We start from the raw sequence: 27,896 nt of genomic DNA on the forward strand, positions 1-27,896 counted from the left end.
TCATGACAATCATGTGATTATTGACAGCTCCATTAAATACATTTTAGGTACTTTCTTGACTATTTCCATTTTATACAGTACAGTCAGTACTTGTGGTTCCACATTACATTTCAGATATCTTAGTAACATCAAAGAGACATTTTACCTCCAAACTTCTCTCATGGTTTTATTTAAATAACTATTCAAATAATACAAAATGTAATTTAAAAAAAAACACGGAACCATTAGATCTAACAACCCCTTAGATTTATCTTGTGACCCTTTTGGAGGGGCCCAAATTCTCTGCACACACTGGATAAAACTACCTAATTAAAAAAACAGTATTTAATAAACAGTCAAAGAGGTTAATTTTCTGCAAAATAAGCGATTTTATTTTTAATACTTTAAGTAAATGTAGCTGTTGTACTTTTACTGAAGTAGACTTTTACTTGTAATGGAGTATTTTTACATCATTGTATTGGAACTTACAATTCTTTACTACTGAAGTAAAGGATCTCAGTACTTCTTCCACTACTCAAGTTGAATCACACATACACACACACACATTCCAGTCAACTGTCTTCCTCTGTGCTGTATGTCATATATCCTGGTGATTAGTGACACCTACTGGTGATAAAAATCAGGTGCAAGGGAGTAAATGAATGCAACCACCTTACATTAGACTGGTTTAAATTTAGATTAGATTAGATTTTTATTATTTATTAAAATCAAGTGATGCAGCAATTTAAACACTGAGAACTGCAAATCACATTTACAGAAAGGGACATCTACACATGTAAGCTGTGTGGATACCAGATTTCAGTATGAGTATCAGCTTTAGTGAAACCATTCATAGTTTGAGTTGCTTGTGTTTGTGTGTTGTATTGAGTTTCAGTACGGTAGTTAACATTCAATCATTACAAGTTTCAGTTCATTTGAAATAACTCCCTAAGGTACCTGTTCAGTTCTGCCTTTTCAGTTCCTACCAATTCAATAGATATTTGGTAGATATTTGACCAGGAGTGAGGTTACAGTGGTTTTCTCTCTACACAAGTTAATATGATAAAACATCTATGAACACGTCATACACCACTGTATCACTTATCTCTTTTTGCTATTTAACAGGTCCTCAAAACATTCATAAGCCTACAGTACACGTTTTCAGACTCTACAGTGCTTATAAACTAATATGTGAAGAAAACCAGATGTGGTGAAACTTCAGTGAGCAGGAAAGTTTCAGAGTGGCAATGAGTTACCCGTCGTTTTCCATGTAATGAAACTGCAAATCAGACAACAGTTTCCGTTCTGTTAGTAGACCTGTGTGTGTGGGTGTGAGGTTTTAAAGGTATCAGAGGTTGTTTCCCTTTATTGCAACTGATATGTTTTTCCATTTTTTTCAAGTTGGAATTCTGTATGGTGGCCCACACAGAAAACATGAAGCACAATTACCATTTCATTACTTTTTACTTAATGTAGTGTTTGTGTTGTGAAACATGCCCTAACAACTTTGTAGCTGTCATTTCCATTCTTGATAGAATGCTTGATAGAAGTCTTTGCGAACATGTGGTACTAGTCTACTCCTCCTGCCTCTCTTAGAGTTTGCTAAGCTGGTCCTCCAAACCTCAGTGTGCTGCAGGAGTCCATGCTGTCCTGAACAGATGCACTTGGACACATTTAGACTGGAAGTCAGGAATACCGATTCAGAACTATTGACTTCTGACTTTCAGTGGATTGCAGCATAAAATATCTCGCCACCTATTGGTGATCCCCTGACTTTGTCGTCATCTAGTGCCATCATCAGATCAAAATTTCAGCTTGTCTATACTTTTGTTTGAGAGATTATCAAAAGATCAGGAGGACTTTCATGATGAGCTTTTTGCGACCTATGGACACAGCCAACAATGTCATTAGGCCAGTTTTAGATAGCTAGCTTGTCTTTTTGTACTGTAGAAGAAGGGAAATGGTGGGGAAGTCTTAAACTGTTCTAGAAAAAACAAACTTTCTACAGCAAAGGGGAAAATGCACTAAAGCTGTTAATCAACTTGCCATGATTTTTTATTTTATCTAATTCGTTTTGATTAATTGGGGTTTCAACAATGCAAAAATATTAAAATATAAATGTGATAACGAAAGAAACAGATTTGTAGCAAGTTAACCTTCCTCCAAAATAGGCCTATGACATTATATCTATTATGGATAATCATGCAAACATAACTTTTAGTCACTCAGATTTTGAAAACCACATTGACGGATGCCTTCAAAATGTTATTCTAGTTTTTCTCCCATTTCTGAGTCTGTTGCCCAGCTAGTGGCTTCCAGCAACTCTACTCAGTATGTCCAGGGAAATACCACATAATGAAGAAGACTCAAAGCCATTGTAATTACTAGACAAACGTATCATTAAAAAAACCCTTATTAATAATCAGTTCCTCCTGAAAATGCATCCTCTACTGAAATATGTCAAAGGTTTCATTTTTCATTAAAACTCTTAAAACATTTTCAAACTCACATTCAGTGTGGTCTAACAGCTCGCACAGCCAGTGGAGGTCAACTCAGCTGCTTGGGTCAGACACGTGGCCCTCGCCTTGTAGGTGGTAGTGGTCAGTCCAGTCTCTCACTGTGGTTTGTAACTAAATGCCTGCAAAACTAATGAAGTTTCAATCAGTCTCTGCTGTACTTGAGCAAATATTAGCTCATGCTTAATTAAGATGGTCTGTGTCTGAAATCACTCCATTATTCACTCATTCACTACTCGCTATAATAAACTCAATATTCAAGACTTGAAGATTTGTGTCATCACCATCAGCTGTAGAGTCGCGCTACGGTAGTTTTAACATCTTTTTAAAATGTGGAGCATTGCATTGTGGGACTGTTACCAGAAAGTGTTAATGCCATGGACACTGTTTTTTTTAGTTCAATTGTTGGTACACAATCAGCATCCAGATACTCAAATAAAATGCCAGAGGGTAAATGTAGTGCACCGTATACTAAATAGGGGGTGATTTCGGACACAGCCATGGTATGTTAGCATTATCATTGTGAGCATGTTAGCACGTTAAAGTCAGCATTTAGCTCAAATTACTGCTGTACCTACAGCCTCACAGAGCCACTAGCATGACTCTTAATCTGCTTCAGACCTGTAAATGATAAGATAAATGCACCAAAATCTGAGCATTTAACTGGAAACACTGACTTTAGTTGTAAAAACAAACATTTTGAATGCATATACATGTGAATTAGAATATTTTGTTTATAACATAGCAGATTGATATTGTGAGAGAATGTGATTATAGCATCTTGTCATTTAAATGGTGTATTCTTTATCTTGTAAAAGCTGACTTTGTTGTTGAGTGGGTGTATCTGTTTTTCGATGTAAATATCTACAGCACATCTTTTGTCGTGTTTGCACTGTGTCATCACAATGTGGTTTCAGACCGCTGTGAGCTTTCTGCAAATGACTTAGAGGGAAAGAGAGAGAGGAAAAGGCTTCTTCCTGTTTCTCAAAGTCTGGCACGTCTCTGTGTAATGAGGCCAGCGAATGAGCTTCACACAAACAACATCACAGCCAGACTCCTCCTCTTATATCTCTTCTTATCCCCTTTTCTTCTACCACTTCTGTTATTGAATGAAATGGAAAATATATGATGAATTCATCTCCCAGTTTACTGACAGAAAACCGTGCTGTGTGGTCTGTAGTCTGAGCTGAGGTCAGAGCTGTCAAATACAACTACAGGCTCATTTGTCACTTTTATCTTAGTGTTTTTAAAGCTACATTATGAAGAGTAATATTCTTCATAACACTGTATTTATTTGTCAGGTCACAAAGCATGTAGATCAGGTTGTTCATTCAATGAAATAGAAGTCCTTGTGCAGTATATCATGGTGGAGTTTGACTACAGATGTTCAGATACAGATGTTTCTTATGTAAAAAATGGTCCCACCCTTCCCCTTGGTGTAATTATAAAGAACACACACATACGCGTGCAAGCTTCTTAGTGTATTTAGGGCCTGATAATGACAGTGCAGCAGCAGAATGTACAGCCTCTGTTATTAGTGCCGCTGCCCAGTAATGATTACAAAAAGAGAGACGATGTGCCAGTGGCAGAAAGTAACAAAATTACACTTAAACACAGTACAATTTTGAGGTACTTGCATTTAAGTACAGCATCTGAGTGTTTCCATTTTATTTTCAGTCATACTTCTACTTTGCTACGTTTGAAATACTTGCAGCAAGTCACTTTTAGCTAAAGAAAAGCTAAATTCATAAGTAATAAAAAGCACCCGTAGTCAATTCAATACATTGATAGGTTTTGCAATTATAGCATCACTTGGTCTGATATGACCAAGTAGCTTACAGTGGCTAATGTTAGCTGACTTTTGCTTTTTATTACTGTGTAACTGACAATACTTTGTCATTTGACTGTATGAGCCTGTCTATTTATGCTGTGGTTATTCATGTATTTTAACATGTCACACATACGTATTTCTGTGGTTTTATCGCAAATATAAAACACAGCAGATGTGTGATGCAGGCCAAAATGTGAACACAGTGTGTCCTCAGTGATTTTGTATTTAAGTTGATTGGAAGCTGATGAGGCTTCAGCAGTCTGAGTTAGTCACATTAAGTGTATATCTGCCACATTTACAGTCTTATATCATACAATTCATCGGACAGTGTTTCCCTGTTGAGCTGTGGTGAAGCTTCATATTAGCTTCAGATCAACTTTTAAATAAATTTTTGCACAGAAGGACAACTGTGGATTGGTCCATCACTTCCATTGTAAGTATAAGTATGCCAGTGCATTATGAAGGGGTCTTCTAATAGTCTGTATGGACAGGAGGAATGATTACAGCAGGAAATACATGGGCCGTTGTTCATTTGGGTACCTGACTGTTGGCTTAAGACAGACTTTAAAAATAGTCTATTATTAAGTTTTTTTAGTTTTCTTGTACAAATACAAACCAAAACAAAATTAGACTTTTCATACATGGGAAAAAATGTATTGTTATGGATTAAACCAACCAACTACAATTTAAAAATGATGCTTACACATCAATGCATCAGTAGTGATATTTAATAATAACATATTCTGTTAGAATGAACAGTTTAGGGGCTTCTTGTATATTACTGTGTTTGCAGTTTTAGACACTGGGTGTAGATGGAGGGAGAAGTTGTGAAGTTGGAAAAATATCACACGGAAGCTGGTGTGGAGTTAAATAGGAGGAGAGAAGAAGTGCGTGGGCAGGAGAGGAGGATTTAATGGGAAAGGGTTTGCGATAGAAGAATGGGAGCAGTTACGATGCAGTGAGAGCAGCAACGACAGAACTGTTATTAAAGCTTCTTCTAATAAATGCTCTTCAGCCAATAGAGGAGCAGAGACAAAGACATCGAGATGAAACTCAGCATCCATCTGTGTTTTGTACACACTGTGTTGTTGTCATTTTATTAGTTTCACATGTTTTTCAAGCAATAATTACAGCTTCTGTGCTTTTGTATACAGATAGCTACTGCAGTTACTATGGATAACACAGAGCTGGGAGTCTATGAATATTTTTGGTGCTCTGCTGCCTTTTTTTCCTTTTCAATATACTTTTTAATGACTATAGTTGTATGTATATTGTGAGTGAACTCTGAATGGATTATATATAATTATTTTAATCTTTTTTGTCCTACCCTGATAGCAGGAGGTATCATTTCTCTAAAGCTGCAACTTATAATTATTTTCATTACTGATCCATCTGTCCATTATATTTTTCAGTTGGAGGTTTAATTTTTAAAGTGTCAGAAAACTGAAAAAATATACACCACAATTTCATAGTCCATATAATGTGTTCAGATTAGATGATTTGGCTGATCAACCTGATTTATCAAGATATAAAACAGAAGAAAAACCTTCTCACAACTGAAAAGCTGGAACCAAAGAAAGTTCAGTACTTTTACTTGATAAATGCCAATGAGTTATCAAATGTATCGTTGTACATTTCATTAATCAATAGGGTCATTCTTTCAGCACTACTGTGGTCCAAGGTAAAATATCACTTTCAATTAGGTTATCATTAAATCAATTTTATATTATTACATTTATTTATAAACAAATATCCAATGAACACCAGTATCTCAGTCTTAGACGTATCTCATGACCGTATCAGAATCTACCAACACATGGAGTCCAAACCCAACGCCCAGTGTCATATGTCATTTGTCATTGGACATTTCTTGTAAATGATTGTCACAGGGATTGATATTATTCCTTATCACTTTTATTTCACAAAAATATCTACATTACACAATAAAATTTAGTCAAAGCATCAAAACTGTCACATAATAATTCTTCATCTGAATGCAGATAAACAGTACTGTAAATACATTGCAACCTGAGCTGCTAAGTGCAGCAAAATTACACACAAACCCAAACAAACTCCACAACCATTAAAAAACTCACTCGTAAATAGTTAGAATTGATCATTGGCACTTTTCATACACCACATTATTAAGGCCACGCTTTACATAATGGCCTTTTCCCAAAAGCTCTGACTGGATTTAGAAGAGCTTTATTCTAAAATGATTGCTGTGAGGAAATGTTTTGTTTTGGTCCCTCTTCATGAAGGTTAAAGGTGCAGAGCAGCACTTGGAGCAGGTGGATTCAGTGCTTTTAGTCAGATGAATACAAGGGCTTTGAGACAGTCTTAGATGGGAAAAATACAATTACAGACTAAATGAACATCCACATTGACCTTCTGTGTTGCCTTCTAAGTATGTGTGAAAGCACATACAAACATACAAACTGACTCTATAACATACTTCTAGGCAAAGGACATGATGTCCCTGTAATAGGTTAGCAAAGAAGACTTCACTTCTCCACTTCACACTTCTTCATTGGCTGCATGTGACCTGTGTGAGGAACGTCAGGTCAATATTACAACAGATAACTGTACTAGCTGTGTGAAAGCAGTGGAGCTTCATCAATGGACATAAACTTCACCTTGCTATTGGTAAGTTAGATTCTCAAAAGCATCAGTAATTAGATACTCATGATACCTTTTTGTTTAACATATCGCAATCGCAATATTTTCTACTATAATCGTAATATGACTTTTCATCAAATTGTGCAGCCTTAATTGAGAACAATATTTTTGTTCTCTATTTTAGTGGCTTCTCCTACCTGTTTATTTCATCAAAAAATTGTATCTCGATTCTCTTATCTCTCTCATTTTCATTCAGTGCATCCCTCGCTGTTCTATTCAACCATATGGGAAAAGCCACAACACAAGCCTTTTCAGGATTTCCATTTTCTCCAACTACAAATGGTCAATTCTCTACGTATAAGCTCCATTGTGTTGATAATGGTAAATGGTAAATGGACTGTACTTATATAGCGCCTTTCTAGTCTGTGCGACCACTCAAAGCGCTTTACATGACATGTCATATTACCCTTTCACACACATTCATACACTGATGGCAGGGGCTACCACGCAGGGTGCCAACCTGCCATCAGGGGGATCTAACCATTTATACACATCCACACGCCGTTGGCACAGCAACGGGAGCAATTTTGGGGTTAAGTGTCTTGCCCATCTTGTCCCAAGGACACATCGACATGTGGACTGGAGGAGCCGGGAATCGAACCACCAATCTTCCAATTGGAGGACGACCGCTCTACCTCCTGCCCACAGCCATAATAGATGTTGTATTGCCAGCCTTCAAGCTACATTCAGGTTAAAAACTGACAATGAGACAGATATTGCATCATTTGACTGTTTTAAGTAAGGTGCCTTTAAGACAATCCATGATTTAAAAACAGGGAAGCTATCGGTCATGACGTTCATCGACTGTAAATTATTTGCATGTTGTAAGTATGTATATAGTATATAAGTAAGTAAGGTGCCTTTAAGACAATCCATGATTTAAAAACAGGGAAGCTATCGGTCATGACGTTCATCGACTGTAAATTATTTGCATGTTGTAAGTATAAAATAAGTAAATCTAAGGGTGGATCTTGGAATTTTCATGTATTCATTTTTTAGATGCTTAGAGTTATCTTTTGGTCCTTCTTTTATGTTTTTCTCCACTGTAAAAAGATCCTGGCTCATATAATCCACTCCTTTTTTATGAAACTATCAAGTGAGATTCTCTCTGATCTCTATTGACCTGAGTAAAACTGCAATTATATCTGCTTTCATGTTTCCTGGGCTACTTGTACAGAAGAAGAAAGAAAATACAGTCACAATTACTTCCATTTTCCAACTGAGTGCAATCAAGCTATCAGGCCACATGTCACATTTGTAAACCTGACTGCCCCGAACTAATTACACACACTTTAAACACTCTTGATTAGATTGGCTCTTTCTGCAGACTTGAGGACTTTGGGTTTTTGGGGTCATCGCTAGTGTCAGACGTCCAAAGTTCAGACCTAAGGGTCATACATGGGGTTGGTGAAGTTTCCTATAGTATCAATGTCAGTGTTGTCCATGAGAGGGCCGTAGGATGACCGTCTGGATTAGGAAATGTATAGAAGATATTGTGGAAAGGGTAATAGAGAAGATAGAATGAGTGATGAAGTTGGTAGAAGTTGAATGGAGAAAAGGGAAAGAAATAAGGTTGGTTAAAACATAATATAGGACATTTCAATAATTTAAAATCTGAATGTACTTTAAACCAAACAATTGAAATACTGGTGGAATAACAACATTGTACTTCAGTTTGACAGGGAATATATTCTCTAACAAAGATTACTGGAAAACACTCTAATTTACAAAAGAATAATGATAATAAGATATACAAATCACTACTCTTTTGATTATACCAACATTTTAAAACTGCTGAACAATTTCAAACAACCCTGCTGGTTAAATGTACTTGGTTGTGAACAGTTTTACTAGAATGACTGAGAACTGTAGATGCATGACAAATTAAAGGGATATCAGTTACAGGTCTGAATGCTTGACCCTTACAGTGATGGGATCTGGTGGCTCTGTTATGCTGTGGGGAGCATGGTTTAGGTCCACTGCCCCTTTAGAGGGAAGGGTCACTACAATCAATACAACGTTGTTCTGAGTGATCATCATCAAAACACCAAATGAGGGAATATCTTTTGGAAGAATGGTGTTCATCCCTCCGTAGAGTTCAGAGACTGTTGAATCAAAGCCAAGAAGCACTGAGGCTGTTTTGGTGGCACCTTACAAAGACATTTTCCTTTCCTTTAATTTGTCACCCACCTCTACTTTACTGAGTAACCAGGACGATAAAAAAGTCTTCTTTTTTTTTAACTTAATTTTTCAGAGCTATGAGCTTAACAAACACAAGATAAAAAAACAAACAAAAAACCCTGAACAAATAAGACCAAAACTCTCTGCAGTGTTTTGGGATATTGATGAACTATGCTTTTAAAAGACGACTGTAGCAAACTTAGTGAAGCAAATGGCCATCGCATGAGCTCTTACCTGATCCTGTAGTAGTATAGCCCAACGAACACCATAACAACAGCTATGATGAACACACATACAATGACTGCAACACTTCCTGGAGAGAGAGAGAGGGAGAGAGGAAATAAATCTGTTAAAGATGTTTAGTCCTGCTTATATTATGTACAAGGTGTTTCAAAGCACTGCCTCCTTCCTAAATTGATCTTGTCTCCTGTGACATATAACTTCCCGAACTTCTGGCAAGTCTGGCAAGGCTTTGGTGAAACTTTTGGGATGCATAGGACATTCGGTATGATAGAAAATATTAACGTCTTAACCTTCTTCTTGGTTTATCAAACTCTTTGGTTACTCTGTTGTTAACTCTTAGACCTATTTTAGAGATGAAAACTGCATAGGCTAATAACAGTCTTTGTGAGGGTGTAGTTAGGCACAGCAGGTATAATTATTAACATATTCACCATCTTCATCATCTATCATTTACAAATGAAAACTAAACACAAAGTACAGTTGAGACATTTAACACTTAGGGAACATTATTGGCTTAGCATGTACTAAGTAATAAAACAAAATACAAATTTGAATTTCGACGTGATGATGCTAGATGAAATGTCAGGGGATCACCAACGTTATAGAATTTATCCAGAGGAGGAAATATATTCATGGCAATCCATCCAATAGCTGTTGAGGCATCTCACTCAAAACCACAAATGTCAACTTCATGGTGGTGCTAGATGAAAGATCAAGGAGTCACCAAAGTCCTTGGGATTCATCATTTGGGCACCATGGATATCTGTACCAAATTTCTTGGCAATCCATCTAAAAGTTTGTGAAATATTTGAATCTGGACCAAAGTAGTGGATTGACAGACCAACCAACAGTCTGTTTGACATTACCAGCATGGCTAAACACAGTAGCTGTCAAATTTCAAATGCAGATACAAAATGTAGTTAAAATTAGGAAAAACAACTTGCCCAAAACTACTGGATCCTTCTTTGCTGTAGATTTACAAGATCATGAAAAAAAATGTAATCAAGATGTGGCTTAAACATTTGTTCCTGCCATCCTAGGGTATCACAAGGTTGCACATTATGTCATCATCTAAACATGCCTCATAGTTCCCTGATTGTTTTGAACCATACCTGTGTGACAGACTTTAATCTTGTTCACCTGGTAAATCTCTAACTCTTTATCAGGTAAGACTTGAGATAGAGATAATTCCTTTTCCAGCAAACTCAACTTTGAGCTTTATTTTTTAATTAGTAATCGCTTTGTGGGAACTGGACCAAACACTCCTGCTGAAAGTCAGTTTTTTATATCTTTGTGAAATTGTATCTGTACACAGTAAAATGTGCAGACAGCCAAAACAGAATTCAATCAATAAATGTGGCCATGAAAAATCGGGGAGTTCTCAGCATCAGCTTCTAATGTCAAAGTTCAAGTAATCTGACTCACAGATCACCAAGTTATAAGTAGACCGTGTTGACTATAAAAGATGTTAGAAGTGACCTGGGAAGACCTTTCTTGGAGGATCTTTAAACAACAAATGTCTACTTACTTGTAGATTATCAATCACAAACTCATCATGGAACAAAGCTATTTGATCTTTGAACCCGCTTGATGTATAGGCTGAAAGATAGCAGTTTGCAATAGGTAATTCCTCTTCAATTCCAAGTGACACGCACAACTGCAGACTTGATGTATAATTTACTATAGCCACTAAAGGTATTCCATCAGTGTGAATGGAAGCTATAGTCAAGTTTTGCAAAGGTACATCTAATTGCAAATATTAGATGACTAAGTTGAGCATCGTGAAAGAAATTCTATCCCTCATTTTTCAGATTCCTGTATCCTGTTTACCAGTCCACAACAAACCAGGACAAAATCCTCTTACCAGCTAAAATTAAATCATTTAAACCAGTTAAATGGGACACCCTGGTGACATGACCTGCAACATCCCCTGTCAGTTCGCTGCTGGCTGGGGACCTTTGTTACAGGTCTTGCCTCACCTGTCTCTCCCATCATTTCATTTCATGTTAGCTCTCTATTGTTACTGTCAGATACATGCATAAAATTCCCCAAAATACTATAAAAAACAGAGGGAGAAACCAACTGATCAACTGTTGAGCCGATTGCAGCTGAGTGAAGGCTCACTTAGCTGTGTTCTGACACTGGAGGACAGAGCCAGTTTTAAGGCAGTGTAGCCATTCAACAAAAGTAGTACAGTGACTTGGTGTGCCAGATTTGAGCAAGACAATACATCACATGGGAACCTGGGATTTTAGGGCAGTGTATTTTTTTTAATCTTTAGGGATTTTTGTCAGCACCAAAGTTGTGGACAGACCAGCATTGCCAACCATGGCTAAACATTAAAGCATGCAAGAAATTAGCTAAATCTGAGTCAAAAACACTTTCACTACTTGAAGGAGGAGATACTGGCCCTCTAAAAGTCCCTCTCGATTCAGTTCCCGACTGTCAGTTTCATGTGGTCAAAAAGAGTAGCTGCGTGATATACATAAGTGGTCAAAGTCTAAAAACACAATCCTAGCCATAAATGTTATGAGTCAGATGTATAATCAGATCTAATAGATGTCGGGAATGGAGTTATCTTCACAGTTTCTGCATGAGGGACAAAGTACAATCTTGATTGGAGAACAACACCCAATACTTGTGTTTGCAGGGCAGACGTGTAAAAAGTAGAAACAATGGGTAGATGTAAAGAACTGTGAAACTTCCTTATCACGTCTTGGAAAAAAAAAAGTGTGACGAAACGAGGACTCCAAACAATACATACATGGAGCTCGAAAAACAAGGGCCAATCACAGATGAAAATGTTTATCTGTAATGAGTGGCTTGTGCTGTCACAGTAAATAACACGGTGAGAATGGATGTCATTTAAAGAAAACAGGTCAGTGGTTTTATTTTCACTCACCTGACAGCAAAGTAAACAAGGAAGTATGAGAGGAAACTGTCTCGCTCACATATTAACCACGGATTGACGCAACGCTGAAGGAGGACAAAGAGGGGGAGGAACAGACGTGCATATGTTTGATTTCTTAAATCAGGGAAGTGCGATCACCTTTGTTGAGTTCCTTTAGGTGTAGTGTATTTGGGGCAATGTATGTGATTTGTCTGTCCCTAAATGTGAGCGTCTCTTAATATGACAATTCATATCAGATTTACATGAGAAACATATTTTTGAGATATCCTGCAGTTTATTGGCAAAATATTTTGACAGGGCTTGTATAAAAAAGTTAATGAGTAACTGGAACATCATGAGCTCATTTGTAAGTCCAGAGGGACAGCGTGAAAATGACTCTTCACACTGATCTGTGCTCCTGGTTTGTATTTAATGTGGTGTCATTCTTGGTTATGAGAGAAAGTACTGGGATTCTACTCAACAGTTTCCACATTATGCTGTAGTTTATACATACCTGTCAGGTGTTGCCTAAAGCATAGTCTAGTCTAGAAACACAAACAGCAGCACTTTTCTGCTTTGTCTGTGCTGAAACTAAAACTTGTGCTGCTGTTCATTTACCTCGGGAGCTGGAGCAGGGAATAACGTCACACTCGAGTTTGTATCGTACCAATTTAGAAATCAGAAAACCAGTTCTAGCCAGGTTAGCCATTGTTATCAGTAGAAGGTTATAAAAATGCATTTCACTGTATTTTGAGCATATAAACACAGAGTTGGAACGTGCTGTATGTACGACTGACTAAATGCCATAGTCACGAGAAAACACTTCCACGGACTAATTTGATCAGTTTACTAGAATACTCCCCCACCCGCCAAAGAAAATAAACAAACAAACACACACACAAACAAAAACAATCCTTTGGTTTTGCGTACCTGAACTCAGAGCCTTGGACTTGTGTGGCTCAGCAACCAGTGTGGTTGTTTTGGTGGTGCTGGTGGTGGTCTGGGCGGCTGTAGAGGTGGGGGTAGGGGTGGGGGCGGTGCTAGTGGTCGTGGTGGGGGCGGGGGTGGGGGCGGTGCTGGTGTTATTGGTGGGGGCGGGGGTGGGGGTGGTGCTGGTGGTGTTGCTGGTGTTGCTGGTTGTTTGGACAATGATGGTGGTGTTGCTGGTGGTGTTGCTGGTTGTTTGGACAATGGTGGTGGTGTTGCTGGTTGTTTGGACAATGGTGGTGGTGTTGCTGGTTGGTTGGGCAGTGGTTGCAGTGGTGGCAGTGCCGGCGGTGTCGGTTTGGTCAGGGCTGGCGGTGTTCGTCTGGGCAGCACTGGTGAGGTCAGTGGTGTCCGTCCCGGCAGTGGTGTCGGTTTGGGTAGTGCTGGCGGTGTCCGTCTGGGCAGTGGTCTCGGTTTGGGTATTGCTCTCAAAGTCAGTGGTGGGAAATTCAGTACTGGCATCGGTTGGGGCAATGCTGCTGGTGCTAGGTGTTATGATAGTGGTTGATGTTGCCTCAGCCGATGTGACAGACGTGGAGAAGGATTCAGTTTGTGATGAAGCTGTTGAATCTGTAGTTTGGTTGTAAGGGCCAGCTGTTGTTAAGGTGGTTTGTTCAACTGTAGAGGTGGGAGTCATTATGCTGATTGTACGCGTTGAACTGGTGGAACCTTGATCGGTGACAGCAGGATCTATAGTTGATGTCGCTACAGTCCGTTCTGGTATTGCACAGCAGAGTAATAGACCTGCAAATTAAGACAAAAGATGTTACTAGTCCAAGTTTATTGTTAGCGCATTCCCTCAACAATGTGTTTCAACACACATAAGATCATACATTCTTGTTTCTCTGATCAGCTCAGTTGTCTTTAGGAAGACCATAGTAAAGTCATCATGACCTTATCTTTTTTTCTTTCTGTTTATTCATAGGCCATTCAGTCCATTTTGTTATTAGTTGATTGGCACTGATTGAGTTGATTCCTTTACTTTGTGTCATTGCTGTGCTGCCGCTGTATTTTGTATGTATTTGTTCACATTTGTTGAACCCTTGAGGTATTTCTCAATGGATCTATCTTGAAAAATTTTCCCCCTGCAATGTATATGCAATTACTATTTGGTTATTTCGGACAGGGTTTGAAGGTTAATCTGCAACCCAGTCTCACATCAAAACGTGTAACAGCTATGTTGGTCCACAGCACAAAATGTATTGGTTTTACAACAATTATTATAATAACTATTCTTGTCTGTTGTCCTGCATCCATGTCATATGACTGTCAAGCTGTGATAACAAAATGGCTGACATTCGTTTTGTTCTCAGTGGAAAATGCTATATTTTAAGATAGTTTTAGCGCTAAAATGTGTTTTGATAACATTTCTAGTGAGAAATGTACATTTTGTTTTCATAACCTTCCTACAGTAATGTTTAATGTGTAGGTCAGTTGTTGGGAAGGGTTATATTTAAAGGTCTTTCTGTCATTGCCTTGGTGGTTGCTCTCGCTGAAACCATGTAGTTGCATGCTATTTGAATCACTGTGTGTTGTGTAGTTATCTTGGCTGTTCTGTTATTAGTGTTATGTAACTATATGATGTTCTTTCAATAAAAAAAAGGTAGAACCTTAATGAATATTAAAGTTATAATGAAAAGAAAACCTTAACATGCTGACTATGAGTAAATACTTCAATTACAAAGCTTCAAATTCTGGATTTCAAATTTAATTCAATAACCCTAACCCTAACCCATCCTTGGAGTATATATGTTTTTAAATTGAAATTCCATATTGTTTTATTTGGAGAACATCATCAAACAGTTACATAAAATGAGACTGAACAAAGGTTATGAAAAAAAGCACTTCCTTGCTACAAATGTAATCAAAATGCATTTTAATGCTGAAACTATCTTCTTAATATGATGCATTTTACAAAAATAGGAAGCCTTTTTTTTATGGAATAGAAAAAAAAAAAATATCCCCCAAACCCCCCAAAAAAACCCAACAGACTGTGAACAAAACAGCTATTATGCATTTTAATGTGTCATAGTTACAGTCTGTCTGTCATGTGGGCGCTGGGTCACACATTTAATGTACAGTTAGCCTTCATGCTCAAAACAAACCGTGTTAAGACTGGAGTGGACTGCTGTGAAGCAGAATCATTTTAAAGTTTGAAACCTTCAGGACAAAACAATTGTACATTAAGATCAACTCCAAAATCCCAGAATCAGACATTTTGATTTCAAAAAACAGTCAAAAATAAATACTTAACAAATACTTTTGTATGTAGGGTACAATATTTAGTATCATGAAGTTCGAACACAAAAAAACCATACAAAATCATAGGTTAAAACTGCAAAGGTGATCTATTGCACACATGGCTCTGAGCAGGCTTCACAGAACATTTTTTAACTGTCTGTTTTCATGTTAAAACAGTGAAGTTCTAATTGATCTTGGGTACCTTTTAACTCATGTTACATGCTATTAAAACAGCTAATAAATGTGTTTAAAAATTCACTGTAGTATTTTTATATCAAATCTTTCTCTTTCTTGTGAAAAACAAACATATTTCGGATGAGTCATCTTCAACTTAGGACCACTTACACAAATGTATCCAATCTGCAAATGCCTTCAGTTCTCAAAGCCGAAGCCACTTTGGAGCGATCCAATCACTTGTGTAAGATTTGATTGTAATCCCTCTTGTATCTAAACCCTGTCACATATTCAATTTTACCAAACCTTTGGTAATCCACTCCTGAAAATGCTCCCCAAAAATGCAAATGTTGGTGTGTGATTTGCAAAAAACTACAGTGCCCAGCTGATCCAGGAAACTACTTAACCTTTTTAAAGATGCAACTATTAATTTGTAACTGTTTTTTTTAAAAGTTTTACTTAGAACTGAGAGACATCGGCAGGCTTAGGGAAGTCGAGGATTCATTGAGAGACATACTAACACATTGTTAGTTTGGGTCTTTCATGGGAATTGTTCTTAATAAGAAAAATACTGAACAACACCAGCCGTATCCTTTTAACAGTGCAGTCTGGGTATTTCAAAAGCTGGGACATAAAAACGTTTGATCTCACTCTTAGAACCTGGGTAAGACCCGATACCCCATAGTTAAGCCTTGACAGAATTATGTTACCTAAGCAGGAGTGCAGAAGCAGTTTTTTTCATCAGCGGTTTTGTGAACAGGAAGTCAACATAGAGCTCCGGTATGATGCATTCAAGGCTGTCTTGTCTCCACAGTACTCTGGTAACAGTGTTTTAAATTCAATCTTTTTAGAAGGACCAGAGAGAAAGCGACTGCATGTTTCTAATACACTGCAAATAAATTAAAAAATAGTGATTTTCAGCATCAAATTGTGACAGAAAATCTAATTCTTTCAGAGATAATTTAACTGGAAAGAAAGACACTTTGAGGTTTCACACATTCTCCTGTGACGTAAGACTTACATCAAATGCTAGCCAAAGATTTCTTCACAGCCAGTGTTTTTAAGAGTCAAAGTAAAAACATAGAAGAAATCTCTTGACTCTGGGCTCTAGTCACACATATATCTGTTAAATAATCACTGAGTATTGGACTGCATTGATGTTAACCTTGGAATTATCTCAGATACTCATATACTAAAATGTACCCGTAAAAACAACAGCAAATTTTAGGAACATTAAAGAAGAATTTTAAGTGCTGCATAACTACTGACTTTAATCCAGTGGAATGGTGCCTTATATTCTTCTTCATACTTTCTTCATACTTCATACTTTCTTCATACCTTTTTTGCATCTTAATTAGTCATATAGACTCACCTTTGTCAGGATGGTAAAAGGGGATTATTCGAAAAATATTCTCTAATTGTATATAATGTGTATATACAAAGCATTTTTTCAGCTCAAAACTAGCTTGCATGTGATTTGAAAGTTTGGCTCATTCTCTGGCTCCTGCTTACAGACATTTACAATAAAGGGAAATCAACTCTACATAAACAGAGATAGAAAGGAGTCAGATTCAAAGGTTCATCTCCTGATGAAATAGATTTTACTTACATGTTATCAGAGTTTTCAGGCTGACCCCCATCATCATCATCGTGTGTCTGTGCTGCACTGTACTGTACTGTCTCCAGAAACACTTGTGTAGCTGCAGCTTTGCACTCGCTGCTCTCTGTGGACAGCTGTAGTGTATGTGGCTGCCTGTGGCGGTAGGTGACTGATTATAATAGCCTGGGGGGCGAGGCTACACGAGTCACATTCAAAATCTTACAGGGAGGCCCAGTCATGGTATGAACTGTTGCAATGTAGACTGTAAATTTATAGGTTTATAGATAGGAAGTAGCACATTGGTGACAGAATGTATTGGTACTGTTTTTAGAAGGGCTTGAAATACAGTCTGTGTTTCTACGTTTACAGTAGCTTCCTTATACTCAATAGTATTTAAGATAAAGTTGCCTACTGTATAGTGAGTACTGTAGCTTTTAATGTTTATATATAGTTTTCCTGTGATGATACTTTTGCTGCAATGAAATACTATCAAACAGCTGTTGTGTTAGAGCCTAGTTTCTCATTACAGGAATATTGTAATTAAATATTATCTATATCAATATTTATTTTGTCATTTTGTATTTTTCCCCCAGTGTATATGCATATGATTTATAAGATTATTATTAACTGACACCTTAGTTGTAATGACTACTACACACCAGCAGAGAGCAGCACATACATTTACAATGTGGGCTCATGCTACCAAACCATCAAAGACTTTTAAAAACAGAAAGGTTATGTGAAGCAGTTGGCATTTGTAGCAACAAATGTAAGCCAGCTAATTTAATGGTTAATATATTGAAATTTAGCAAACTAAAATCTTAGTCTCTACATAAAGATGGACTTGGAGAGGTGTGACTTCACCCACTGGTTTTCATTGGAGCGGGTTTGAAGCCCAGAGTTGGTGCCTATGGTCGGCGCCAAGTATTTATCTCATACACACAATTAGCTTTAAATAATTTAAAGCTAAAGCTAATTTAATTTAATTTAAAGCACTATTTAAATTAAGCTTATTATTATTAATGTTAAGTACACTTGCCTGTTCCCTATATACTTTTTTACACTTGAGAATCTCTTTCTTCAATGAATTCTTCAAGTGTGCTTTATCTGCTTTGAAAAGACCTACTGAGAACCCTGAACCTTATTAGAGTTTGTAGCCATGTGGTCCATCTTTCCAAATTTACCCAGAATATCACCAACTCAATGTGTACAAATAATACCTGTTTTAATTTGTACCTTATATAAGTACACTGACATGTGTTTTTGTTTAACACACTGAAAATCTTCACTATTTCAAATCTCAAATTTAGTGGTTTAATCTTTCTGTGAAGGACTCCCTCAGGTCCCCAGCCTTAGTTTGTAACGGTTTGTGACTCTGAGATAAGCACTGAGTTTCTGTTTCCCGAATATGACACATTTATCTGGAATCTCACAAACAGAAATTAAACTGAAACTGCAGAGTTAGTGCTGGTTATTCTGAAAGAATTTGTTTTATCTAGCCAAGTCTTATAATGTGAAATGTTACTGATATAATTAAACTTTCCACAAACGGAAATGAAAGCCAATGAATACAAATCACATTAATTAAAATATCATTTGAACATTAACAATATTAAATAGAAAAACTAAATTTCAAAAATGAGATAAAAACACACAATACAAAAATAAATCAGTTCAGCCTGTAAACAGCTGGTTTCACTGCATCTATCCATTTATGTATTCATTTACTTTTACAAATTGGAAGGCTAGGAATGAATTCAAATATCTTTTTGTATGATTAGAATTTAATTTTTTTCATCTTGAAACTCAAAAGGTGATATGCAATAATGTGACAGAAAATGACACTGTTAATTGATACAATAATCTTAGCTACTTGTGCAAGGTTTTGTATTTTCCTGATCCATTCTCATCTCTTCATTTTTCCCCATTTCACTTTTGTTTTTGTCCTTTTTCTTCAGTCAAGTGACACTGTCTATGAATAATTGTGATTGGTGTAAATACATTAACCTGCGATATTTCCTGGAACAACAAAAATATCTTCTTTAGCTGGTATATTTTTCAGAGAGTAAAAAAGCAGATTTCAAGGCCCAGCACCAACTGAAAAAACACCTAGATGAACATTGAAGTATGGGTGGAGTTCACTTACATGTTAGCAGAATTTGTGTGCAGACCCTCATCACTATATTTCTGCAAATTGTAAGCTCGTTGGTCTGCATGTAGTCTCTGTGCTCTCTACTCCCTGTGGATAGCAGCAGTGTGTCTGCCTGATTGGGACTGTACGTAACTGATTATAAGAGCTTGGGGGTGAGGCCAAATGATGAAGGAGAACTGACCATGTCATGTTGTGCTGGAATTAAGGATGCCTTCTTTTGCCAAGGAACAGAATTTTTAACTAAATTAAAAAGTTAAAAAGTACTTCTAAAAAGTTATAGATCTCAGAACCCCTTCAAAGAGAACTTGAAGGTTTCATTTAGCTTTTGCCCAGATGAAAGATTAAAAAGGTTCCCACAAATTGTTTGAAGCTTGTAGCTAGAATATTTTTATGGCCAAAGTTGTTGACTTTGTGGTCTGGCAGAGATCTCTCTCAGGATGATGGTTTTCCCTATGCACGTCTTTCAGTACTTTCACTTGAGCAAATAGGGATGCTTTTTATGTGTTCACCTTCCTTTCAAAGTGTGCCAGCATTAGCACCAGCCTCCCAACACTTGATCCAATCATTTCCAAAAACCACCTAGAATCTAAGACAGTCTCACTGTGTTGTCAATCAGTACAAATTATGATTTGATATAACTGGTATTTAGTTCCTCAGGCAGGTTGTTCCACAGTCCTGAGGCCCTGGTTTTAACAGCCCTGTTGCTATAGTTGTAGACTGATCAGATGTTTGCCTTTAAGCCTTAATATTAAAATTTTAACAGGTTAGCATTTTGTTAACAGGTTAGCAGTGAAGAGATGCTGTGGTGTGTGTTGGCCTTTAAAATTTGTTTTAAACCGTAAGAATGAAACCTAAATGAAACCCTGAAAGCTGAAAGGAGGGAGTGGCAGCAATGTGAACACAGAGATACAAAAACAACCTCCTCAATGTCAGTTAATGATACATCTACTTAAATGCGGGAAACATAACAGAAACACTTTTATGGGCAGCTTATGAAAGGTCAGGATCAAATATTGCAACTAGTTTATTGTTAAGATGATTTGGGAGATTTCCAGGAATTGATGTGCCCCATGTTATGTTTGGTGTCAATGTGTTGGGTTGATAGACTGGGCCAGGACATTGAGGTGTTTTAGGGGTCTGGGGATTAAAGTAGCTAGTCTACCAAAAGAGGAGAGTTGCATTTATATGTTATGTGTAAGCTGGTTTGCTAATGTTAGTTACTGGTAAATACATTGAGGACTCATCTGGTTTCAGAGTTAGACAGGACTTCCGGACTTGTACAGGACTTGTGCAGTCACCAGGGCTAAACTGGCTTTTAATGGATTATTCTGTGACATAAGCTGTGAGTGTAATTTGTAATATTATTAATCAAATACATGACAATCAATGTGTTTTCTGATTTAGGAAAGGTCTATGTGTGCACCTCTGCCAAGTAAAGCCATGCAAATTGTAGCTTTTATGATCGCTGAAATGTTTATGGACCGATCTCAGAGCATTGTGGATAAAAAGATGTCTAAACATCATCCTGTATGTGCCTAGTTAACGTGTAGCTGCTGTACATGTTGTCATGAAGGAGTTGTTTTTGTGTCTGCTTCCTATTTTACATGAGATTTGTTTGGGTGGCGTGAGAGGAGCAGTGGCAGAGCATCAAAGCGGGTGCCTCCTGTTGAAAACTATATTAAATCGAGAGCAGGTGTTATTGAATCGTGAACAAATTGTCTTTTCTTTTGTCCAAGGCATCTCCAGGGCTTTGTAAAAGCATGCTAAGAGCAGTGAAAAAATCGAGAGAATAAAATGCCTCTGTTATTGTTCACGCCATGTTATTGAATTTTTGAATGTTTCAGAAAGTCACATGGTCTAGAACAATGAATGTAAGGGTCCATCTATGTGTATGGTCTGTCAGAAATGGTATGGTGGTTAAAGCTTCAAACTCATCTGCAGATTTATCCTGTGCATTTTTTAATTTCATGTTCAAATCCTTTAGTTGTTTTCAGTTTGTGGTGACCAAGTTCATGTCCTTATTGATTAAATTATCAAGCTGTGGCTTATTTCTGTATGTAGTTACCATTATAATCCAGCAGAGAGCAGCCCATTCACTTACGACGTGGCCTTTTGTAAGTCTTGAAATTACACAACATTGTTGATCTCTTTAGTGTTGATCTCACCTGAGTCCCTGCAGTATGAAGTAGTATGTAGTATCATAATACCACAGAAAAAAAACAAGATTCAGTATTAAAATGATTTTCACAAGTACCAATAGCTACATTATAGTGAAATGACATGCAATACCAGAAAACATGTACAACTGGATATTGCTATTGGTTGATCACAGTGTATTTTAATTTTAGAGATAAGCTTTGTCTAACTTTATGGAGGAGGCTTCCCAATATCATTGAAGGAAAGGCAATGTAAAATGAATGAAACAACAAATATATTTCAAGAGAAACATGATGACACTGGATTGTTGTTTTTTTGTAATCAACATAACAAGGAAAAGCTTTTAATGAATATATCTGCAAAGCATCAACATGTTCATAATATTTTTATTTAAAAGGGACACTGTACTGTTCAGACATAAATGTCACCATTTGATGCACTGTACCAGATTATAGCTTCAAGCTAAGGCACATCTGTAGTCCCTTAGCAGGTCAGAGCAAAGAAACAGCACACACACACTACACACAATAGCACATTACAAATTTATGCTTGTCAAATAAAAGCAAGTCATGAAGACCATAACATAGAATATCAAAATCAGTGAGTTCAGAGCTGAGCAGCTTTTAAACAGACTTTTTAATTTGGGTTTTGAAAGTGCTGATAGAGCTGCAGCTCAGTCACATTACCATTTAAAATTTTATAGACCTAGCACAAATGTGAAAATAATCTAACATTCTCGAAGCTCAGTAAATTGTTATAATCCATAGGCATAATCCTTCCTGTGCATTTATGTTTTAGTAGTGATTAGAACAACCATGAAAAGATACAGATAGAAAATGATTGTTATCTGATTGATTGACAGCGAAAATAATAAGTAGTTGCAGGCCTAGATGTGACCTTGGTCTCTATTGTCTCAAAACAGGTTGTTGTTTGTATCTGCATGTTACATTAGAACCACTTATTAATGTCTTACTGACAGAACAATAACCAAAGACTGTCTGGTTCCAGTTTTTGTAGATATCACCTTGGGCTCAGTGTACTTGTGATGGGCACACATTTCTTGCATCCTATAGATCAAACTAATTTAATCAGTAATGGCAATATTTGTGACTTACAACCGTAGTCTTCATTGTTTGCCAGCAAATTGTTATTTCTCTCTCTTGTGCTTCATTGGAAGTATTTGACCTCAGTTCTTATTTGCTCGTGAGTCAGCATGAATATTACTGCACTAAAATCCTGATGTGCACAGTAATGTTACGCCATATCTGCTAGGGGCGAGTATTGTTTTCACTGATAAACACCAGCATTAACAGGTTTACACACCTCAGTAAGAGATAAGAATAATAGACCCCCTCATGCAATGACCTCACTCTGACAAACTCCCTCTACTCGATGCCCCAATCGCCTAATTAATCGGCCTGGCCGCTGATGGTCTGAATTAGTTAGCAAAACAAATGAGGATGGCTGCTTGTGCTACTGAGACCTCTATGGGGAAGGGCAGTGAAGGAGGGGTTGGCATGAATGAATAACAAGACCTACACTTTTTTAATAGCGGAGAAATCACATTATATTTCTGTCTTTTTTTATACTGACAGCATTAGGGTTATGTCACATTGATATTTAAATCGCACAAAGACGTGGCAAGGGGGTGTTTAGTGCTGTCTCGCCACAGTGTGACACAGGTGGACATTTGGTTTTTGTGCAGGTTGAACCATTGCCCACACAGTCATTAAAACCTTTTTTTCTTCCTTTTTCTAAGAACTTTATACTTTATGCAACACAGGAGGTGTGTTGCTGCTGCTAAATACAAAGAGGGTAAAACATTAAAGGGATTTTTCAGGTGCCACTTCATCAATAGAATAATGGGGGTAATTATCCCTGGAGTGGAGAAAGGTCTGTGATTTAAATGGACTGTTTGTTTGGGGCTGGAGTTTAGACACCACTAGATTAAGTCCAGGACAAAGGTAGAGGTGTCCATCTGTGTGTTTGTGTGTATATATACATATCTATATATATAGATATATATATGTATATATACACACAGGAAATTGAGTTTAACCAATGTGAAAAAGGTCAGCATATTAACCACACCAGATTTAATTAAAATAAGTCATCTATAAATTCACTCAAATCAATTTTTGGATTTTTATTCTTTTCTAAACTCAATTTTATTAATTGTGACCAGTTATATCTTTTCTGTTTTAGGTCTAATCCAGTTCAAATAATTAGTTAGCACTGCCACAAATTTAACAAATAAAGAAAAGACAGGTATATATAAAATAGAAAGGTTATGGTTATCTCTACCCTCTTGGATATTGCTAAAATATCTAAAACATTTACTTTAGAGTGATCTGAGCTTACCTACTGTGTACCTGCATGAGACACACTGATTGGTTAGGGGTAGGTGAATTGATCCTCTGAGTAGATCTGATGGTCTTCTGAAGAAGCAACACAAATTAAAGAATTATTAATTTAAGAAAATATTAATACATACTGTGTAGTGCATAATGACAATGCATTTTTGCCAACCATCAATAAAGTTGTTTTAAGAAAGGGCTCACTCATATAATTAATCATTAAACTTAGTCTTTTTCCCATATGGATCATTTAGTGTCTAATTTGTTTTTCTTCATCAGGCTGCATGATTGAGCACTGAACTATTTAGATGCACGTTAGCTTAAATGTTTACATTGCAGCAGGAAGTAGGAGTCGCGATAGCCTGGTTTTGTAGCACGACATACAGTATGTTAAACATTTTATAATCAACACAACATACACACTTGCAATCAGCTCAGTGAGGCCTTTTTGGGGCTCAATTAACTAGAAAAAATTGTATAATGCAAATAAAGGACATGGGAGGATGCTTTGCATTAATAGTACAATACAGTCATGCTCATCTGGGTAAAATATAACTGTAAACAATGCAAATAAATACTCACATCTTTATGGTGTAGTATTACCTCTCCTAGCCAATCAAATATGCTGGTGTTTAAAGCTGCAGTTGGTAAGTCTTATAAAAGTAACTTTTTGTCATATTTGCTAAGACTGTCAATATGTAAAGACAGCATTACATGAAACTAGTAATCTGTAAAAAAACAAAAAAAACAAAAAAAAAAACAGGCTCATTTAGCTCCACCTACTGCTCCTACTGCAAATTGCCAGAATTCCCTGCGACAAAAAAAGGAAAAAAAGAACAAAATCAGAGCCAGGATTGTGTCTGATGGAGTGTCTGACCACTGCTCACACACACAGGCCCCTCCCCCTTCCTCCTCAGCTCGGTCAAGTTCATACATCCGAGTTTCTAGGTAAGGTATAGCCATGTGAAAGTCACTGTAAAGCGTTTTATAGCTAGCTGTGTGGAGTGTAGTTCATGTATTACAGATCGCGTGCATGTGGTCACGTGCACATGGTCGCACGTCTGCCTCCTCTGGGGGAGGGACTTTGGAGTGCAGCAGAGAGGGAGAGGCAGGGATCTGAAAGTTGTACTTCATCAAATTTGATGCTAAGTCCTCTCTCTCCTCAAAGTTACCAACTGCAGCTTTAATTGGTTAATATACTTAAATAAACTAAGTAATATACACACTACAATTGAAGGACAGACGATTCCTAACCTCACAATTTATGTCCGTTACCAAGGTAGGAAATAGTGTGCCCTTTATGTAGAGAAGCAAACATAAGGCTGTGGAGTTCCTGTGATGGATGGGTGTAAAGCATCTTTGATTTCACCAGAGGTTGCTTCCTGTCCCAGACCTGCAATGTGATTTTTCCCCAAATCTCAACTGATTTTACATTTTGAAGTTTTTCTTTTAGACAGCAGGCCGAGATGACAAGAAATGATGGAGGAGACCGGGGACACTGTGGTTCATGGTGGGAGTCTAAATCCTTAAACTACAGGGGTGCCACTGCAGAAATAATTGGATACAACTTTAGTGACTGAAAATGAACCAGCACTTACTTTATTTACTTCACTTTACTTAATTTCCTGTCAAAGTGTCCACCAACATTTCATAACCAAAATCCCATTACTACTGTTCATGTCAAAACTGAACTGAAAAGTGACTGAAGTCAAGTGGTCCAAACAGCGTTTGTCGATTTAAAAAAACAAAATTGCTTACAGATCTTGAAATCTCTTCCATCTTGATGAGTGCACCTCACTACATCACCGGGGCACTAGTCCATAGCCCAGGCATGATGTGAAATATTTCACTCCTGTTGAGGCTGGGCGATAAATTGAGTTTTTAAGATGTATCGATATATTTTCAAACTCGAAGTGGAGGGTTAGGGTTAGAGTCTGTCCGATATTATATAATGCTTTGGGGAAACCCTAATTGCTTTGCAGAGAAAATATCAGTATATATCGTATATCACCATACAGTTAAAAAAAATCTCAAGATATGACTTTTGGTCCACATCACCCAGTCCTAACTCCTCTACAGTATGCAGTGGGCATTTTCACTTATTAGTCATTCAAGTCATGAGCACTCAAGCATTTTCCACATGTGAAACCATTCCCCCTCAGTTTCCTCCTCTTGAATTCTTATTGAATGATTTTGTTGAAACCAAGTTAACGAAGCATCACATGTGAAAGGCAGAAAGCAAATCAGGAAGTTAAACTGTAGAAAGTCAAGCAAAAGATGAAACGGGACAGAACATAAACTAAATTTCCTGTGCATACAAATACTGAGCCAAATGACAAAAGGTCATACGGTTAGGTTGTGTGGGTTTACCTGACTTTAAGTGATTTGACACACTATACAGCTGCTACCCGACACAGCCGTCCCAGCTCTCCACATCTTAAAAAGGCCTCTGCAATATCGTTGCTCTTTACAGCGTTCAAACGAGTCGGCTCATCCCCTTGCGCTCGCTGCTTCAGTCTTTGCAATTGCCCAAACTTAATGAGCCAGTGACCTTTCACAGCATCGTTGTGGACAGACAGTCTACTGCTAAGTCATAATCCACACGGCCATACCAGATTGTACCATTTGCATTTATATTGATGGGAGGAATGTGATTGATGCAGTGGTGGTTGCAGCAGCTGCAGTCTTGACACAGTTGGATAAAATGATATATTGGATCATCTGGGTGCCTTTTTGGTCTTCACAGTCAAGCTGAAAACCACACTCCACACTTCAAACACTGTTCTGATGAAGTTTCAAAGGTCTTCATGAAGATTGGGTTCGATGGCGATGATCAATCAGCAGCTGTTGGGAAAAGATACCAAAAAGAGAGTGCAGCGACTCTTTCTAACATTATTAATAACAATTTCTTTTCAAACAATTTTGATCAGTGAAAGCACAGCAACCAATAAAAGCAAAAATGCTGAACTATATTAAACCATCATACCAAATGTAAATTTCAAAGTAATGTACAATTATCTTTGCTAATAGTACACCAAGAACTTTGACATCACTGGAATTAGATTTTGCTGATCCATGTCAAAGTTTTAAACTCTTTTAATGAAACTAAAATCAAACTTCCATTAACACATTATGTAAGTCACACTGTGTAGCTTGTCCCAGAATGTTAATTATTCGGTCATAATTACATATAGTTCACACTCTCCCGTTGGGCTTTTGGTCTTAGTCGAAATGAGTTTCTCTGGCAGGTAGCATTTTTTTTTATTATCCTGAAATAATGTAACACCATTAGTTCTTTTCTACTTCACAGATGATTTGGCCCTCGGGTCACCTCTACAGTAGAGATATCAGGAGACACTTTTGACTCATTTTCACTTGTCAGGGATTTATTTTCTCTGTGGCATGAGAACACATCACACAAGCCGTCAGAAATTCCCGTGGGTTACACTGGCCGTCTAAAATGCTTTTATGAACAGACATACTATAAACCGAAATAGGGAAATATGGTACGTGTGTTGAGCCACTGCTTTGGTCCAGATTGGACAGCTATTGCATTGATTTCTATGAAATTTGGTACAGATATTGATATCAACCTCTGGATTAATTGCATCAACTTTTATAATCCTGCCTTTTCAGCTAGACCACCATCAGGGCAAAATTCCACTAGGACTTGGTTCTGAATATCTTTGGGGTTTGAACTTATAGTAGTACAAAACAGTCACTCTCAAAGCTGCTGTTATACTTTAGAATCTATACATTGATCTACACATTGATTTATAATGTATAGATTCTGTTTATGATCACGCTGCACCACTGTCCATACATTTTGCAATTATACAGATAGAAGGGTCCAAAAGTCTAAGAAAGTGATCTCTATCTCTATTTACTTAAGGTCCCATATTGTTGTCA

The 27,896-nt window shown here is 37.3% G+C and overlaps 2 protein-coding genes across 2 annotated transcripts in view; both read right to left on the minus strand.

Annotated features, from left to right (window-relative positions):
- Positions 1-27,896, minus strand: part of c7b (complement component 7b) — a 309,407-nt gene that overhangs the window by 143,816 nt on the left and 137,695 nt on the right. The window lies entirely within an intron of this gene.
- On the minus strand, positions 7,964-13,943 carry parm1 (prostate androgen-regulated mucin-like protein 1). The gene is made up of 3 exons (XM_053340533.1): positions 13,250-13,943; positions 9,421-9,499; positions 7,964-8,472 (listed from the first exon to the last, which is right to left on the minus strand). Exons 1-3 carry the CDS (start codon positions 13,941-13,943, stop codon positions 8,391-8,393), a joined length of 855 nt encoding a protein of 284 aa, XP_053196508.1. The 3' UTR covers positions 7,964-8,390.

This window comes from Scomber japonicus, chromosome 19 (genome assembly GCF_027409825.1).
Source record: "Scomber japonicus isolate fScoJap1 chromosome 19, fScoJap1.pri, whole genome shotgun sequence".
Lineage (NCBI taxonomy): Eukaryota > Metazoa > Chordata > Actinopteri > Scombriformes > Scombridae > Scomber > Scomber japonicus.

Bases quoted from the DNA above. Each gene is read 5' to 3' on its own strand.
- parm1 (XM_053340533.1), bottom strand. From the start codon at position 13,943: ATGACTCCCACCTCTACAGTTGAACAAACCACCTTAACAACAGCTGGC. The intron at 9,500-13,249 runs GTACGCAAAACC...CTCTCTCTCCAG, and splicing joins GTCCAAGGCTCTGAGTTCAG to GAAGTGTTGCAGTCATTGTA. The intron at 8,473-9,420 runs GTAAGAGCTCAT...TTCCTAATCCAG, and splicing joins CTATACTACTACAGGATCAG to ACGGTCATCCTACGGCCCTC.